The 18091-nt window shown below is 33.9% G+C and overlaps 1 protein-coding gene and 1 pseudogene across 1 annotated transcript; one reads left to right on the top strand and one right to left on the bottom strand.

Annotated features, from left to right (window-relative positions):
• The first annotated feature begins 620 nt into the window (after nt 1-620).
• LOC149538944 (putative prolyl 4-hydroxylase 7) lies at nt 621-9897 on the top strand (annotated as a pseudogene).
• A 3902-nt stretch (nt 9898-13799) lies between these two features.
• On the bottom strand, nt 13800-17182 carry LOC149538943 (uncharacterized). The gene is made up of 5 exons (XM_089802502.1): nt 16375-17182; nt 16007-16257; nt 15246-15626; nt 15080-15121; nt 13800-14174 (listed from the first exon to the last, which is right to left on the bottom strand). Exons 1-5 carry the CDS (start codon nt 17180-17182, stop codon nt 13800-13802), a joined length of 1857 nt encoding a protein of 618 aa, XP_089658628.1.
• Nucleotides 17183-18091: the final 909 nt, after the last annotated feature.

The following is an 18091-nucleotide window of genomic DNA, read 5'->3' as shown; positions in this document are numbered from 1 at the left end:
ATAGATTAAAGAATTAAAGGAGGAGAGTGCATATGACAAGAGTAATTGGATCTAATCAAAATTCAAACCCAATACTCAATGAGTGGTCATGAGTCCACTCCCATGAACCTGAGATGAGTTATCAAAATGAAATGAAAAAAATCTACTTTAAAAAACTCCTAAATGGTGATGACTTGAATGAACAAGTGTCATACATGTATGGAGGACCAATTAGAATTAAAATTGTAAGTGTGATTAAATAAAATAAATATACTAACAAAATCTAGTATTAAGCACTGCTCCATTAACAAAGAATCAATCCCTAGCTTACAAGAGACCCCGCCAAATTCCAAAGACTTAGAAGCAACCTCTTGTTTATTATGAATCAGAATATGTGAGTTGGTTAATTATTTTTGTGTTTGTTTTTGTTTATTGTGACATTGGTTTGTTTTTGGTTAATTTCATAATTTTCATTAGTTAAGTAGTCTAGTAAGGGGGCTAAGGGCTAATCTTTGCACTATTAAATATTTCCTTATAGTTAGGAATGTTAACTTTAGGCAAGAGACAAGTTAGAGAAATCAATGGTGACAGCTAATGAATTAGGGAAGAGTATTATGAGTGAAATTTGAAAAAGCTTAGGAATGTTCTTAAATAAATCTCAGGTATGTTGGGCTCATCCATCAATCAAAGCCTAATTTTAAAATGTAGAAAAATATGAGACTATTCATTATAAATTAGTTGGATGAAATTTTAAGCAGGCACTTGGGCTTTACCAAACATCCATATTATAGATTATATTGATTAAGATCATGTAATAAGTAGATCTTTCCTGGCTTATGTTTACTCCTCTACAAATGTGGTTTATTGGCATTGCTTGTACATTTTTATTAGGATGATATTGTTGCAAGGATTGAAGATAGAATAGCAGCCTAGACCTTTCTTCCAAAAGGTAATAACATGTTGAAAAATGGTAGTAACCTAGGTCTAATTCATGATGTATTGGTAAAGATTCTTTTAAAAAACTTGTATCATTCTGATGATGATTACAAAATGTTGTTCCATTTTTATAACATTGTAAATTCTTGTACAACTTCTTATGAAAAAAGAAATGCATTAACTAGTTTCATTGAATGTAATTTTACTAGTTCAAGCCAGGCCCTTCCCACTTTATTTAACCAAGATTTCAATCATGAAATGACCTCATTAAAATGTAAGCCCTAATTTTTCAAATATTATAAAAGATCTTGTTTGTAAGTTTCTTTCATTAATATTTCTTTTATGGGTGTTTTTAGAGAATGGTGAGGCAATACAGATTTTACGTTATGAAAATGGCCAGAAATATGAACCTCATGTTGATTTTTTCCATGATAAGTTTAACACAGAGGTGTGTGGTCATAGAACTGCCACAATGCTCATGTATTTATCAGATGTGATCAAAGGGGGTGAGACTATTTTTCCCTATTTAGAGGTTAGTTTATTTGCATCAAACACCCACTTTATGTGGTTAATCCATATCATAAAATGAAAGTGAGCTCTCACAAATATTATTCAATTATCTTTGTTGGGTAGTCAAGAAAGTGATGACCAATTGAAAGATAGTTCTTGGTCAGATATACTTTGGATTATTTTTTTCTCCAAATTAACATTGACTAAGCATTCATGTTTACATTTAATAATCTTAAGTGTGAAAGATGAAGTGAATCTTATATTCTTTATTTTTATCAATATAATTTATTTTCTAATTCATAGTCAAAACTAAAGTGATCTATGAGATGATTGTAGTACAAGTGAAAAATGAAATTCATGTTGCTTTTTTAATACAGTGAAGCCAAGAAAAGGTGATGCTATTATGTTCTTCAGTCTTTTGCCAAATGGGATAGCTAATGAAAATAGTCTGCATGGAAGTTATCCTATTATAGAAGGAGAGAAGTGGTCTGCTACAAATGCATACATGTGAAGGCATATGACTTCATTAAAATGGGCACTTCTGATGAATGCTTTGATGAAAATGATGATTGTGCTAAGTGGGCTACTACTGGGGAATGCATGAACAACCCCACCTATATGATTGTCTCTCCACATTTTGATTGGATACAAATTTACCCCCTACCTCAACATCTTTCATTTCTTAAATATTCCAACATGTACAACAAAGTTGAGAAAGATCATTAGAAACAAACTAGTACACAACTTCTAGTCCACATCAATAATAGGTAGACAACTCACCCACCATTTGGGGAGGTGAGTGAGAGTCTACATACTGAGTTTTTCCACATTTGGAAAATTTCAAGCCTTAAGTTCAGTAGGGTCCCAACTACAAGAGGAATGTGGAAGAGCCCATTTCGAGAGAGAATCAACAACAATAATTTCTAGATATTGACAATGTTTTATCTTGATAGTCAAGCCTTGATGTAAATCAAGAACAACAACATTTAAAGAAGGTTGCACATGGTTAGAGTGGACCACATCAAAAAGAAGAGGTGGGGTCAAATCTATTAGGCCACAAAAGGCTAGTTCAATAGAACCATAACATTGGGAGGAGTCATCATTACCCTATGGAGAGTCATTAGAGGAAGAGTTAGATGCACAAATAATCAAATAATTATCATTTGTGTCCCTCCAAAAAGTGAAAATGCCTCTTTGACATGCAAAAAGATAATCTATAACCAAATATCCTATGGAGAAGCATTGATGACTCCAAAAGGGGAGGTCCTCATAATCTAGCAGTTGAGCTGATGAAGAAAAAAAAAAATTGTGGAGGAGAGAGAAAGTGACGAAAATGGAAGGAAAATAATAAAAAATAGAAAAATAGGAAAAAAGGAGAAAAGAGGAATTTCTATTTTCAAGGTGCATGGGTGGCATAAATAGAAAATAATAAAAATAGTTGTCATTCCATTAATCGAGGTGTGTAGGTGGCATCTTAGAAGTTTGAGGAAAGATCCTTAAATCATGTATTTAATATTTGTTGGGTGCTTAGTTATATTTGGGTGGGAATTTAATATTTATTTAAAGGTAGTTGTATTTACCTTTTATCCTACATTGGTTGTGTTTGTAATGTCTTGGGTTAGAAGTGCCTATTTAAGCAAGGCTTATTATCATTTGTAATCAAGTTGGAGAAATAGAAGCTCTTTGAATGTAATCCCTCTTAAGGAAGCTCTCAAGGTGTAGTGAACAAGCTTTTTTTTTGTAAGCTCTTCTAGTTGGAAGCACTTAGTGAGGAATCTCTCTTATATTATAAGAGTTTGGAGTTTTTCCATTTGGAGAATATTGTAATGAATTTCAAGTATTAATGGATGCTTTATGAAGCATTTTTGTCATCTCTCTATCTCCATCTTGTTGTGATCTTGATTGTGAGTTGGTAAGGGTGGTGGTGGCCCTTCATCAATGGTATCAGAGTAGGTTGTTCCTGAGTGTACAAGCAGATCGCCGAAGTGTGAGGCAGTTTGTACCAGGACCTTGGTTGGGTGAAGTTTATTAGAGTAGGAGTTCTTGAGCATGCAGACAAATCACCGAACGTGAGGTAGTTTGCACCAGGACCTTAAGTTGGGTGAAGTTTGTGAAGAAGTTCTTGATTGTGTAGACATAGCGCTGACTGTGAGGCAGTTTGCACGAGGTTCTTGATTTGGAAAAGATTTTTCTTCTGAAGACTTGATTATGGAGAAGATAAAGAAGAAGATGACTTTTGTGATTGGATGGATTCTGAGGATTCCTCGACTTGAGAAATTTAGAGCAAGAAATCAACAATAATTGCTAGTTGATTTGCAAAAGCAAGTGAATGAATTAGAAGCTGAGTTGTGGAAACGAAGAGCATGTCACCAGAAAAGAGATGTTGATAATTCCTTGGATGTGGAAAAGAAAGATGATCCAGTGGAAGAGCAAGAGGATGTAGAGGAAATTATTTGTGAACCTAAAGTTGAAGAAGATGAAAGAGAAGAGGAAGAGCATGAAGATGACAAGATTTATGAACCTGAAGTAGATCAAGATGATGTGAAGATTGCAGAAATGGAGGAAACATATAGTGCCTTCGTTGGAGATCAAGCAAGTGAAGAAGTTACATGCATTGTTGACAACATGAGAGAGGCAAGCAAAGATGAAGATGTCAAACAAGTAAATTCTTATGAATCATGGGATGTGTTTGATATGAGTTTAAAATATATTGATGATGGTTTGCATGAGGATCTTGTTAGTCATGTGTGGTATACAAAGGAAGATTGGTATGGAGTTGCTGGGTTTATTATAGGTGTGATTAATTGAACAAGATTGGATGAGGATGAGAGTTATACATGGATAGAGTTCATTGCAGAAGAGCGATTTCAGCAACATACACTTGTTCTGACTAGGTGTTGGAAAAGAAGAAAGAAGGAAATATATTGGCATCCGATACTTGTTCCAGCTATGTGTTGGAGGAAGAGAAAAAAATGTCAACAGTGGCGACTTCATTTTTTGAATCCATACTCACAAAATTTTTCCTACCATGGGAGTCGGATGCAGGAGCATCATGCATCAGCAAAAAAAAATGTGGAAGATTTGTATGTTGGTTTTCTTGTCCTTGTTGAGGTGGAAGCTTGTGGTGAAGATGAAGATGGTTCTATATCTCTCTTTTGACATCAAAGTGTGGGACACACTTTTCTATCTACCAAGGGAGTCTGATGCAGGAGCATCTTGCATGGGAAAATTAAATTATTAGAAAAAAAAAGAAAGAGAAAAAAAAAAGGAAAAAAAAAAAAATTGTGGAGGAGAGAGAAAGTGACGAAAATGGAAGGAAAATAATAAAAAATAGAAAAATAGGAAAAAAGGAGAAAAGAGGAATTTCTATTTTCAAGGTGCATGGGTGGCATAAATAGAAAATAATAAAAAATAGTTGTCATTCCATTAATCGAGGTGTGTAGGTGGCATCTTAGAAGTTTGAGGAAAGATCCTTAAATCATGTATTTAATATTTGTTGGGTGCTTAGTTGTATTTGGGTGGGAATTTAATATTTATTTAAAGGTAGTTGTCTTTACCTTTTATCCCACATTGGTCATGTTTGTAATGTCTTGGGTTAGAAGTGCCTATTTAAGCAAGGCTTATTATCATTTGTAATCAAGTTGGAGAAATAGAAGCTCTTCAAATTTAATCTCTCTTAAGGAAGCTCTCAAGGTGTAGCGAACAAGCTTTTTTGTTGTAAGCTCTTCTAGTTGGAAGCCCTTAGTGAGGAATCTCTCCTATATTATAAGAGTTTGGAGTTTTTCCATTTGGAGAATATTGTAATGAATTTCAAGTATTAATGGATGCTTTATGAAGCATTTTTGTCATCTCTCTATCTACATCTTGTTGTGATCTTGATTGTGAGTTGGTAAGGGTGGTTTTGGCCCTTCATCATGAGCCCATGACCTATCTCCTACCATGAGAACTTGCTCCCAAAGGAGAGGATTGGAGATGCCAATGTCAACTAGAATGTGAGGAAATGTAGCATGACCTATAATACCCCTATATTAGTATAAGTAATTTGGGATATTTTGGAATATAAGATTTATCTTAACAAATAACACATGAGATTGAATCAATGAAGGAATTGTAAGGGTGTATTTAATTATATGTTTAGCTTTAAGAATTTCAATCTATATGAAATCTATCTGCTTGAAAAGTTCCTAAAAGGTTCTATAAGGTCTTGATTTAATTAATGCATCAACTAAATTATTAATAGTTAGAGGTATCTCTTTCCTTAATGTACTAGTTGGGATTTCTTATGATGCTTAGAACTTATTTTGCATCGTACGTTGATCATAGTATGTTGTTTAAATGCATCATTACAAGTGTACCTTGATTCATATTTATTCAATATCATGTTTTCAATACCTTGGATCATGTTTTATATGTTGTTTAGAGTTCTAATTCAATATCACACTTGAACACATTGCTTATGAATAAATATTATTTGGTGTTAAACCAACCCAACTAAAAGATTATGCTTATGTACATATATGTATGCTTATTTTATTTGGCATGACTTTTGGATGAGGGGAGACAGTCGTAGTCACTTCTTCAAGAGATATACACGATATCACACTCCTCCCTTGCATGTCAATGTTTTATATGATCCATTATCACCTTGTCTTTTCTAGATCATTGTTTCAATAATGCATTATAGAGTATGATCCATGTTCTTACAATCCATCGTTAGGATTTTTATTTTATTTTTAATTCATTATATTGATGGGTGTTTGAACTCTTTGAAAATCTTTATTATAGACCAAGAAAGTAAGACTACCTAATTTGTTTTCAGATTCAGTTATTTTTATCATTTTTTCATATCAATATTTTAGATCATGTTCTATGATCTACCATCACAACTTTTGTGTTCTCTAACTTCCTATCTTGATCATGATAGGTAATGGATATGTGTTATTGCCATAATGTCTTGTTAATAACTCATAAATATTAATGCAAAAGAGATTTATGAAGTCATATCAAAATCTTTGAAATTAATTAAATTCTAAGAAAAATAGTGTACACTAAGTAAACTACTTATAAAAAAAATCTTTATTCGCTCTAAATTTTCATTTTTTGAGTTGATTGTGTATTTTTGTAAACTTAGAATTAGAAATCATAGCTTTATCTATCATCATAACTTTTCTCTTTTCTAGCTCATTATCTTGTCTGACCCATTATCAACCTGACCACACTCATATGAAAAAGTCTTAATTTGTATCTTAAATTGGAAAGCTTGTAGACTTGATTTTAGGTATCTCTGAAATCATAGAGATGATCTAGCATGACTTTTTGTTTCTTTTCAAGCTCACTATACTAAATGATACATCATGGCGGTTCTCTTTTTCACTAATTCACTATCTACATCATAGATTCTAAAATATGAGTTGCAAAGTCAATGCAAAAATGTTATACATGGTCAAAGTGAACTGTCCTCATTCTATTCATTTTGTTTTGTTGTTTATTTTATAGGAAGAGTATTTTGGGTTGTTCAATATGATGACATTGTTCAATATGATGACATTCTAACTTGTGTCTTTTCAAAACTTGTTTAAACTAACCAGGTAAAAATGAAGCTTAAAGGCCACCAAAATAAAATTATAGGCTTGGCATTTTCATACACTTTGAATGTATTGGTATCTTTTGGGGCCAATGCCTAGGTTTGTCTTGATTTTGTATATCCATTGCCATCTCATTTTGTATATTCAAATGTTTATAGACTCAAATTACTAAATGTTTGGCCAATGTTCTGGCAGCTTTATTTTTGGAGCATTGATAGATGGGAGAAGAAAAAGTCAAAAATTTTACAAGTACAGACAGGAAGATCATCACCACCAGTTGGGGATACAAGAGTACAGTTCCATAATGATCAAGTTTACTTGTTGGTTGTTCACAAGAGCTAGCTTGCTATTTATGATGCTTCTAAGTTTGACCATTTGCATTATGTAAGTCTTTGTTAGAAATTTAGAATTCAAATTTAGTAAGTGATAATGATATAAGCTACCTTCTCTATATGAGTGTAAATTGATATCACATTTGTTTGTACTATAGTGGACACCTCATGATTCTCTATCTGCTCCCATTTCAAGTGTGGTATATTCATGCGACAACCTTCTCATATTTTATGATTTAACTCAAAATGTATCCTTTGATTATTCATGTAGTGTCTATCGTCTAGTAATTGCATCACATCCATCTGATTCAAATTAGTTCACTCTTGGAATGATTAACAGAGGAGTTTATGTCATTGAGCCTTCAAAATTAGTAGGAAAGTGGGGTGTGGGACCTCCTCCAGATAATGGTACCATTGGAACAAATCTAACATTAAGAAATCAGGGTTTAGAACCATCTCCAAGGTAGTTCATCATATTAGAACATGGAAAATGGTGCCTTGTATTATTTTTTTATATTTATCACTTACCTATTTGCAACTCCACAATCAATATTGATGATAATCTCTTGCCCTAACTATTCTCCTTTCGATATATCAGTCTTGTAACCTGTATATATATCTTCAAGACCATGGTGCTTCTTTGTGCATAAGTTTGAGCTTTTAGAGAAAATAATTCACTTATGAACATGTTGTCAATCAGGATTTGCACCTTTAGCGAGATGTAGAATCAAGCTATCCTGTAAAACAACAAAAACTCTCTCAAGTGGTGGGTTGTCCTAAAATGAGAGAAGAATCTCCAAAAGCTAGGCCGATTCCTAAGTTGTGATCACCTAATCCTAAATTGTACTTGAGATAAGGGTAAGAAATGAAAGAATGAACGATTAAAACTAATCTAAGTGAGGTGATACACCAATGGTTATGAATCTAATTTTGATTACTTCAGCACAAACTACAAAAAAGACAATTGATTCACAATATCAGAAAATCATGTAATCAAAAAAGTGTTTCTATATAAGGATTGAGATCTCCTGCTTTGAAAGGGATACCTAAGTTTCACCAATTTTTTGCAAGGAAACAATAATCACAAACATAGACCTACAATCACATGTGTCACGATTCAAATCTGCAACTAGGAATGTAACTATAATGAAGGCGAACACAACATTAAAGCAAGAAATTCACAAAATTGCATAAGAATCTATGATAAGGAACAATTGTATCTCTATAATCAATGCTGAAAAAATCTCTGTCACAAGTGCCCTTACAATCAACTCAAAATCTGCAATCTGCAAAAAATTTGAATCCGAAAGGAAGGTCCATTGTAATGAGGATGAAATACAATATATAGAAGAATAACCATGACTCGGATTCCCAAGTCATGTCTAGGAAAAATCACCCAAAAATGATGAAAATAATGAAAGAGCCACTGAAAACTGCACTTAACCATCTGCCCAACTGTTGGATAACTCAAAGCTGCCTCTAGCTCTGGAAAATCATGCACAAAAAGGTTCAAACTCGGATATACTGCATAACCCTCAAAAATAGCATGTGAAAATGCTCCAAATTATGCAATATATGCATAAAATAAGCCCTTAGTCTGAACTGTATGCATAACTAATCATAACTGCCTCATAGGATGCTAAAAAATATCATCAAATGACTCACAAACATGCATGTGGAACTGGAACTGAACTTAGCCTCAATGAGTACCCCTTGTTAACTGAATGTCCCCCTGTTCCAAAAATAGCGTTCCCATTTTCTCTCCTTGCATTTACGCATTTAAAAGCTAAATCTCTCTTGATTTCCATTTGATTAATTAATAAAATCAATGGCCTTATAATTATGACCACTTGACATATTAATTTTACAATTGAAACTCATTTATATTAATTTAATATTATCGTGTTTATTCTTATATTTTATCATTTTTTAAAATGAACACGTTTAATATTAAATTAATATAATAATGGAAACTATTCTTTTATTATTTTCTTTAATATTAATACTAATATGTTTTAATTATCAACGTGTTCTTTATTAATTTTAAAACGTATTACTATTAATATTAAAGAAATAATGGATAATAATTTTTTTATTAGTTGAATATGTATACAATGATTTATATAAAATATCTTTCATTATATACATATTCAATTAATAAAAATAGAGTTTATAAAACTCAACTCCATTATGAAGTAATGGACCTGAAATCTTATTAAAAATAGCAAAGGGGAAATATAAAATACGTCCAAAGACCAAAAGAGGGTAATTACTTTTTTTTGTCTTCATTTTGATCTCACGTATGGAGGAGGAAAGGGGTTTTTAAACCCTAGCCGCAGGCATGGATATTTTGCAGATTTCTGGGTGCCATTTTTGCTGGTAGCTTGCATTTTTTCCTTGTCTTGCTTCTATATTCAGATCTCTGGTCTTTGACTGCGGATTGGGCAGGTTTGTTCCATTGAGGGTAAATTTGACTCCATACTTTTTGCTTTGATAGCAGATTCGCTTGGTTCTGGGCGCCATATTTGTTGGAAATTCTGGGCGTTCTATTATGACACCAATTTTCTTTTTGCTGAGCATTCACTTCATGGGCTTTATTCATGCATGAGTTGGCTTTTACCAATGATTTTCTTGGGTCCTTGACCTTGCTTGAGCCAACTTTTACCAATGGCTGAATCTTTGTAACCAAGGGTTCCATTTAAGTCAAAATGTTGCCATCATTTCTCCTATAACGAGCTGTATGTTATGAGATTGCTACTACTTTTAATGGCACCTTAAAAATTATACCACTGTAAGTTCATCTTCATTTTTTCCCTCCTGACTTTTATAATGGATACTATGTACTTACTATTCTGAACATTGTTCATTTAGTAGCGGAATTTCCTTTTGTAAAACATGAATAACCAACAATATTTTTTAAATAATCATTGCTGTCAGCAAAGGGTAATGTAAAATTTTGGATATTAGAATCCACTTCAAACTTTGTTGCTCTCATGAATTATTTTTACCTTCTTTTAAATCTGATGTTGGAATTTTAATTCCATTCTAGCTGTTGGATTATGATACAGGCTGTGATTCTTTACCTTCATTTGTTGAATACTTAGCCCCCAGCTCCTCATTTTTGTACATTTATGGAAGATTTATGTACTATTATAGTGCCTAAACAGAGCTGATAATGATAGATATTACCATAGTCCAGAACTTGAACCCCACTGATACTTGTCTATAGAAGGCCTATTCCATCTTTCCTCCACCAGAAAAAGCTTTAGACATGATATGAGCTTCTCTATTGCATTGTCCTTTTGAACCTCAATATTGATACTTTCACTTAAGATATTGTTTCAGCATGAATCTTCGCTGCTATTATCTAGTCTTTGACTTCTCCTTCATACATGTATCTTTCATTATGATGTTTGATTTTGATATTTCCATTTATTCATGGCTTTGTTGCTGTAAACTCCTTTAAAATTTTAGCTTGCCTTTTCCATTGTACGTGAAGGAACAGTTATCTAAAATTCATTTTTTCTTGTCATGGTTTAAAAGCACATATTTCCTTTTTACTTACTGTCATCATTTAAAGATAGGGCAGTAGCATCTGATCTTTTCCATTAGAATCTTTATTGCAAATATCGTGATTTCTTATCAATATCGATGCTTTCATTTAAAAAATATTGTTCAAAACTTCTTAAAATAAACATTTTCTATTCACATCTCATTCCCAAGAGATCCTGAACCAGTTATGTATTCTATAAAACCTTTGTTCCTGTACCAGTAGGATGATGCTTATTCTGGTCTTGTTTGTTCATAATATGATAAATCTAGGTAATTGTCCTGAACATAACCTGAATCCTATATTGAAATACTGGAATCAAATGATGACATGTGCTATTAATGCCCTTTTTTATGCGCATTACATTTCTTTGTAGTAGATTTCCTTTCCTTTCCTATTGATTTGGCACTGATAGGTAATTTTGATCGACCTTATGACTGATTGTACCTGTACTTTATTGATACATGCTGAAATGTACTTGCAAAAATAATCAAACCCCTTTAACTTTAGACTTTGAAACTATACACATCCTCCATGATTTGATCGGAAGGTCCCATACCTAAATTTATGTATGCCCCCTCGACGGCCTCCTCTCGTCTTTTGCTGCTACATGATTCAACCAAAAGGTTCCACGCCTGTAATGTATGCATGTTCCTTCAATGATCTCCTCAAAGTCTTTAATCAGCTTCATTGGTTCAACCAGAAGGTCCCATACTTGTAATTTATGTATGCCCCCTCGATAGCCTCCCCAATATCTTCTGTCTTTGCCCGAACAATCTCAGCCAAAAGGCTTCATGCATGTAACTTACACATGATCCTTCTATAGCCTCTAATCTTCATACCTATTTCTGCACATGGAACAAACTCATTAATAAAAACATGATTTATTTTCTTCAAATTTTCTTGTTGCCTTGCCTTTTAGCATAGTTATCTGGATGACTATTTTGTATAAATAGCAGAGTATAGATGATAGGAAAGTCTTTCATTGCTCAATTCATATGAACTGATCCATTTCTTTACTTATTTTTTTGCAAGTTTTACTCTCGGATGGAGATGCAAGATCAACCCTCCAGCGTTCAATGCAACAACCTTCCATTCAGGCAATGGATGCCTTTCCTTTCTATCTTTTTCAGTACTTTTCTATTTGTACAATGTGTTTAATTCAGATATTTATGTTAGGGGCTGAGAGCACTAGTAATATTTGAATGCATTATATTTGAGTACTGTGTAAATATGAACACTTTGTAAAAATATTTTTAGAATACTTGAGTAAAAAGTATTATTTTTTTGGTACTTGTATCCTGAAAAAGTGATCAATTCTCTTTCTTATGCTTCTTGTACTTTGTTTGCTGCATTCTTTTCATTCTGCACTATATACTCTCAGTAGCTAAACACATTTAATCAACAGTTAAAACATAATCAGTTTAGCGTAAAACATAACAATTTAAAAGGTATGTTAAATTGGTAACATTTTGGTGACCTCTCAGGGTTGTTTGCCTGCTAAATAGTAATAGACCAGTTGTCTTGTCAATCCATTGGGTATAGAGTCATCTTCAGCACTTAGAAAATTGAAGCTTCTCAAAACTTAAAAAACTGAAACTCACTTGCTGAAAACTGAAACACACTTGCTGAAATAAACACGCCTTACTAAATTGAAAACTGAAAACTGAACCTGAAAACTAAAAAATGAACTTTTTCAAATGGATCTGTTAGCTACCATAGGATCTTGTAGCTATTCATTTTGATAACCAGGATAGAATTGTATCACAGTAAAAGGGGAAATGTGTTTCTTTTATGATCCCTTTTCTGCGATAATAATTGTATTGTGATTGTGAAGATTGATAGCTACTGGCTGTTATGACACCTCTCAGATTTGACTAAAAATTTATTGAAAAAACTACCATAAAACTTGAACTATTAGCTTGAATGTGTACCTTGTGTCATAACAGCAATGTGGTGTGTCGTTCATGATTGTACTAGGGCGGTATGCCGGCTGTCTTGGAGTGACCATTCCTCTTTTTTTAGTATTTCTATGTTATACACAGCGGTATATCAATCTAGTATGATGGTGGATAACACATCATATTGCAGCAATGTGCTTGAGTGCTTTTCTGATTTCTTTATGGCTGAACGGCTGGGAATTACATCATGTTATCATGAGCTTGTCATGAACTTATGAGGTATGTATGATTCAGAGCATTGGAATTCATTCCATGCTTTGTATGATATGTATCTCATGTGATGATGGTAGATTGATAATAATGTGGTGTAGTTTCCAGCTTTATTACTAACAACTAACATGCTAAAATTTGAATTTAAACGTGCTGGAACAACACTTATTGAAATCTGAAATGAAACCACACATCTACTCTACTGTGCCAAAGCACTTATTATAATCTAAAAAATACCTCAAAAGCATTGATTGAGGTGAATCCCATTAATCAGGATTTTCAACTCTTCTCCTTCAAGTGTAGACAAATGTAAAGCATTATTTTGCATGGTTTCAGTTATGATGTACGGGCCAACCCACATGGCATCAAATTTTGAATGTTTTCCAGGCTTGCTTTTCAATTCATCCCATTTTAGTACTAAGTCTCCTAGCTGGAAATCTTTTGGAGATGCCTTTTTGTCAAATGTCCTCTTCATTTGAACTTGATGATTCTCAATGGTTTGTAAAGCATCTTTTCTTTTCTCTTCTAGTTCATTGAGTTGTGCCAGCCTTACCATCATTGGTTCTTCATCAATCATATCTAACTGGTGCATAAAATCTAATGCTAGAAACTCAACTAAAACTGGTAGTCTAGCTTCTTTACCATAAACCAACGTGTAAGGAGACATACCAGTTGATCTTTTGGAAGTTATCCAATCAGCCCACAGTGCTGATTTCAACTTCTCATGCCAAGAACGCTAATTCCCTTCTAATGCTCTCTTTATGATATGAATCAGATTCTTGTTGGTGGATTCAGCTTGCCCATTACCTTGTGGGTAATAATTTGATGAAGTATTCAGATACATGCCATTCTTAATAGCCCATTCAGCAATCTTATTTCCTGTAAAAGCAAGTGCGTTATCTAAAATAATTGAATTTGGTACACCAAATCTGCAAATTAAATCCTCGTAAAAATTTAAAACAGCAATCTCATTTGCATCTTTAAAGGCCATTGCTTCATTCCATTTTGTAAAATAATCTGTGGCTGTCAATACCCATTTATGACCTGCACTTGAAGGTGGGTTAATGACGCCAATGAAGTCTAGACCCCATTTCATTAATGGTTGGTCCACCTGAATAGGTTTTAAAGGCATTGCTGATAACTTCTCTTTACTTGCAAAAATTGCACATTGTTTGCATCTTCTTACCCAAAGATGTGCATCTTTGAATATGCTTGGCCAATAGTAGCCTGCCTTCATCACCTTAAGAGTTGTGGCTCTTGGTGAGAAGTGACCTCTAGCTGGTCCTTCATGAAATTGATGCAAAATGTGCTCAATCTAATCTGGTTTTATACATCTCAGCAATACACCCTGCAGATCTCTCTTAAATAAAATACCATTCATCAAGCAATAAGGAATGGCTTGCAGCCTATAATACCTTTGTTTAGCTCTATCTAAACCTTTAGGATAGCATCCAATTTTTAAGAAATTGATCATATCATCTATCCAATCATTCTGATCACTTAGAACAGCAAGTTGTTCTTCATCCTTCTAAACTAGGATAGCATTTGAACCTTCGTTTAACTCATCCTTTCTTGTTTTAGCAAGCTATTCACATAGCCCTTTACCTCTTACTAGCTTGGTGACCTTGATTTCAATATCATATTCCATTGCTTTGGTAATCTAGCCAGCCCTCTTGGTATTCAGGCCTTTATTTAGCAAGAAATCTTTAACTGAAGGGTGTGCAACCATTAGCTGTATTTTATTATTTGAAAGCATATGTCTAAATTTTTTTAGACTTCTTATGACAGCAAGGACGTGCTTTTCTACAAATGAGTAATGCAATTCATAATCTTTCAATCCTTGGCTGAAAAAGGTTAATGGTTGTTCAAAGCCTTCATCATTTTGTTGTACTAACATGGCAGCGATGCTATCATTATTCCTGTAAGCATATAGAATAAAATCCTTTCAAAAATTGGGATTTAACAATGTGGGAGCTGAAGCCAATGCTTCCTTAATCTGTTTGAAACTTCACTTACCTTCTTTAGTGCAGCTGAAAACCATGCCTTTTCTAAGCATAGCTATTAATGGAATCAATAAATCAGCAATATTTGGAATGAATCTTCTCACAAAATTGATCTTACCTAAGAAACTTTGCAGTCCTTTCTTATGAGCTAGCAGCGGTAAGTCTAAGATAGCACTTACCCTTTTTGGTTCAATGGTGACACCTTCCTTGGAAACAATAAATCCTAATAGTTTACCTTCATGAACTGAAAAAATACTCTTTTTGGGATTTAATGAAATACCATATTCCCTACATCTTTCAAATATTATCCTTAGATGCTGAAAGTGATCTGCTGCATTTTTAGAGAAAACAGTAATGTACATCAGATTTAAAAAGGCTTTATCCATGGCTTTTTGAAATGTTGCACCAGCGTTTGACAAACCAAATGGCATCTTATGATATTCCATCGTTCCCCATTTGGTGGTAAATGCTATCTTATACCTATCCTCTTCCTTGACAAGGATTTGATTATATCCTGAAAAACCATCCAGCAATGAGAATCTCTCGAAACCTAAAACAACCTGCAAGATTTATTCCATTGAGGGTAAAGGATGCCTATCCTTCAATGAAGCTCGGTTCAAGTCACAAAAATCAACACATAACCTGATTTCACCATTTTTCTTTCTTACTGGAACCAAATTTGAAACCCAAGAAGTATGCTTGATTGGAAAAATAATCTTGCTTTCTATTAACTTATTCAGCTCTTTAATCATAAGGGGTTCCAACTTGGGATTAATTAGCCTTTGTTTTTGCCTGATTGGTTTTGCCCCTAGGGCTAAATCAATGGTATGCTGCATATGTCAGGATTGAACCCTTTTAAATATGCATAACTCCAAGCAATGACATCCTGAAATTCATTGGTTAGATTGACAAAAAATTGTTTTTCTTCAGGGGTGCATACCTTTCCTAGCTTCAATTTTTTACATTTAGCAACTTCAATTTCTTCATAGTGTTCCTCTTTAATTTGCAAACTGGATTTGTCTTTTCTCAGTTGATCATCAATATTGAAAATGGACTCTAAGGTAACCAATCCTTTTGGCAGCTTATTGGTTCTTAGTTGAATAACCTGGTCCTCATATTGGTCCTGCAGCTTCTGCTGGTTTGACTGAGCAAATTTTGCCTCTTCTCTTTTAAAATTTACTAGATGCTGATCTGAATCAAATACCTACCAGCTTTTAGCATTGTTAGGTACAATAGGTCTAACAACCACTTTTATATGATTGTTTCCTTTATTCTTGCTGATTTCACTAGGAATATCATATTGCACACCAATTGCAGCCAGTCTATCAACATGTTTATTCTGATTTCTAGGAACAGATTGCAAATTAAAAGCTTCAAAACCTTCAATTAAATCCCAAACAACATGTTTATAACTTTTCAACAATTCATTTTTAGTGGCATGAAAGCCCCTAACTTGATTAACAATCAATTCAGAATCACCATAAACTCGTAAACAGCTGATACCTCTTTTTATAGCCCATTTTAATCCATTTACCAACGCTTCATATTCAACAACATTGTTGGTACAGTTGAAAGTAAACTTGAAAGATGTATAACACCTTTCATTGGCTGGTGAAATCAACATGCACCCTCCTCCAGCACCTATTTTGCAGTGTGAACCATCAAAAAATAGTTTCCATACCTCATTACCCTGCTGTCCTGCATTTACATCTGCATTTTTTATGATATTTGGCAAAAAATCAGTAGATTCATGAATGATGTAATTTCCCAAACTTGGTTCTTCAACTTGTGATTTTGAAATTTCAGCATCTTCAGCAACCCATTCATCTAACAATACATCAAGAATATTATCTATGGGCATTTTAGACTCATAAACAACATTAATTTCCTCTTGATCGAATAAAACAACTGCAGTATTACTTTCAACAGCGACAACATTATGTTCAAGGCAATCTTTAGCAATAGGTTCAGATGGAATTGTTACCTTAGTACCGTACCTAGTGCGAAAAAGCATATGAGACCAATCAACAGATACATAACCTCCTATTTTGGCTGTAAAATCATGCGATAAACATATGGAAAAATAGGGAGGTAAGTCAATGATGTATATGTCCATGGGAACCAAAAAACTAGGACAAGCATGCAAGGTCAGATCCATATTCCTTATAACTCCAATTGTCTCAATGGCTATTCTGTCCAACTGCACTACCCCCTTTTCAATTGGTTCATATTCAAGGCCTAGCTAGTCTACGATCTTTTTTGGCATAACTGAGCTAGTGGCGCCTGAATCTATCATGCAATTATGGACAAGGTATTTGCCTATTATGACTGTCACGTAAAAGGGTGGTGGCTTGACTATTTTGGCTGGTTGTTGTGAATTATTATCATTTGCAACTATCAGGACTGTTGGGGTTTGCTATGCCAAAGCACTATCAGACAGGGTGAGTGAATGTAATGCTTCCTGTAACATGTCCTTTTGACCCAGGAGTGCTAAAACATCCCACATAGAGACAAGAACATGAGTTTTTTTCAAGTGCTCCACAATATTGAAATTTTGGGTACTAACCTTTGACTGATTCTTTGGTACAGCAGGTTCTTTCTACTGTTGTGATGGCTGTAAGCTTGCCTTTTGTGCTTGAGTTTGTTGTCCTTTTGGTACATACTACATTTTTTGTGCACTTTATGGTCCTGGCTGAATGTTACCAGAATTGGCCTACTGCTGTCTTGTTTTATCAGCTTGGTCTTTTGACCTTGTTCCTGTTGATATAGGCTTCCAAGTTTGATTTTGATCAAAATTTGCTGCTATAACAGCCTCATCTTTAGTAAAATTCATCAAAGTAGCATTAGAATTACCTTGTTGTTGTACTTGCTATTGCACTTGTTCAGGATGGATCTCTCCTTGGTTTGCAATCTGTTGCTCTTTCAGAAGATCTCGCTTTCTTGCCTCAAGTGCATATGCACAATCCAACCAATAATGACCAGCGTTGCAAGTATTGCACCATTCTTCGTCATGTGCATAGTTGTT

This window comes from Cupressus sempervirens, chromosome 9 (assembly GCF_028749045.1).
Source record: "Cupressus sempervirens isolate cs-2001-9-10 chromosome 9, ASM2874904v1, whole genome shotgun sequence".
Lineage (NCBI taxonomy): Eukaryota > Viridiplantae > Streptophyta > Pinopsida > Cupressales > Cupressaceae > Cupressus > Cupressus sempervirens.
The sequence above is the reverse complement of the archived record's forward strand: the minus strand, read 5'-3'. Positions and strand labels throughout refer to the sequence as shown.

Excerpts from the sequence above, each read along its gene's own strand:
- LOC149538943 (XM_089802502.1), bottom strand. The coding sequence starts at position 17,182 with ATGGACATATACATCATTGACTTACCTCCCTATTTTTCCATATGTTTA. Across the intron at positions 15,122-15,245 it reads TCACCATTGAACCAAAAAGG|CTATGCTTAGAAAAGGCATG; the intron begins GTAAGTGCTATC and ends TTCCATTAATAG. Across the intron at positions 14,175-15,079 it reads TTTCAGCTGCACTAAAGAAG|GTGGACCAACCATTAATGAA; the intron begins GTAAGTGAAGTT and ends AAACCTATTCAG.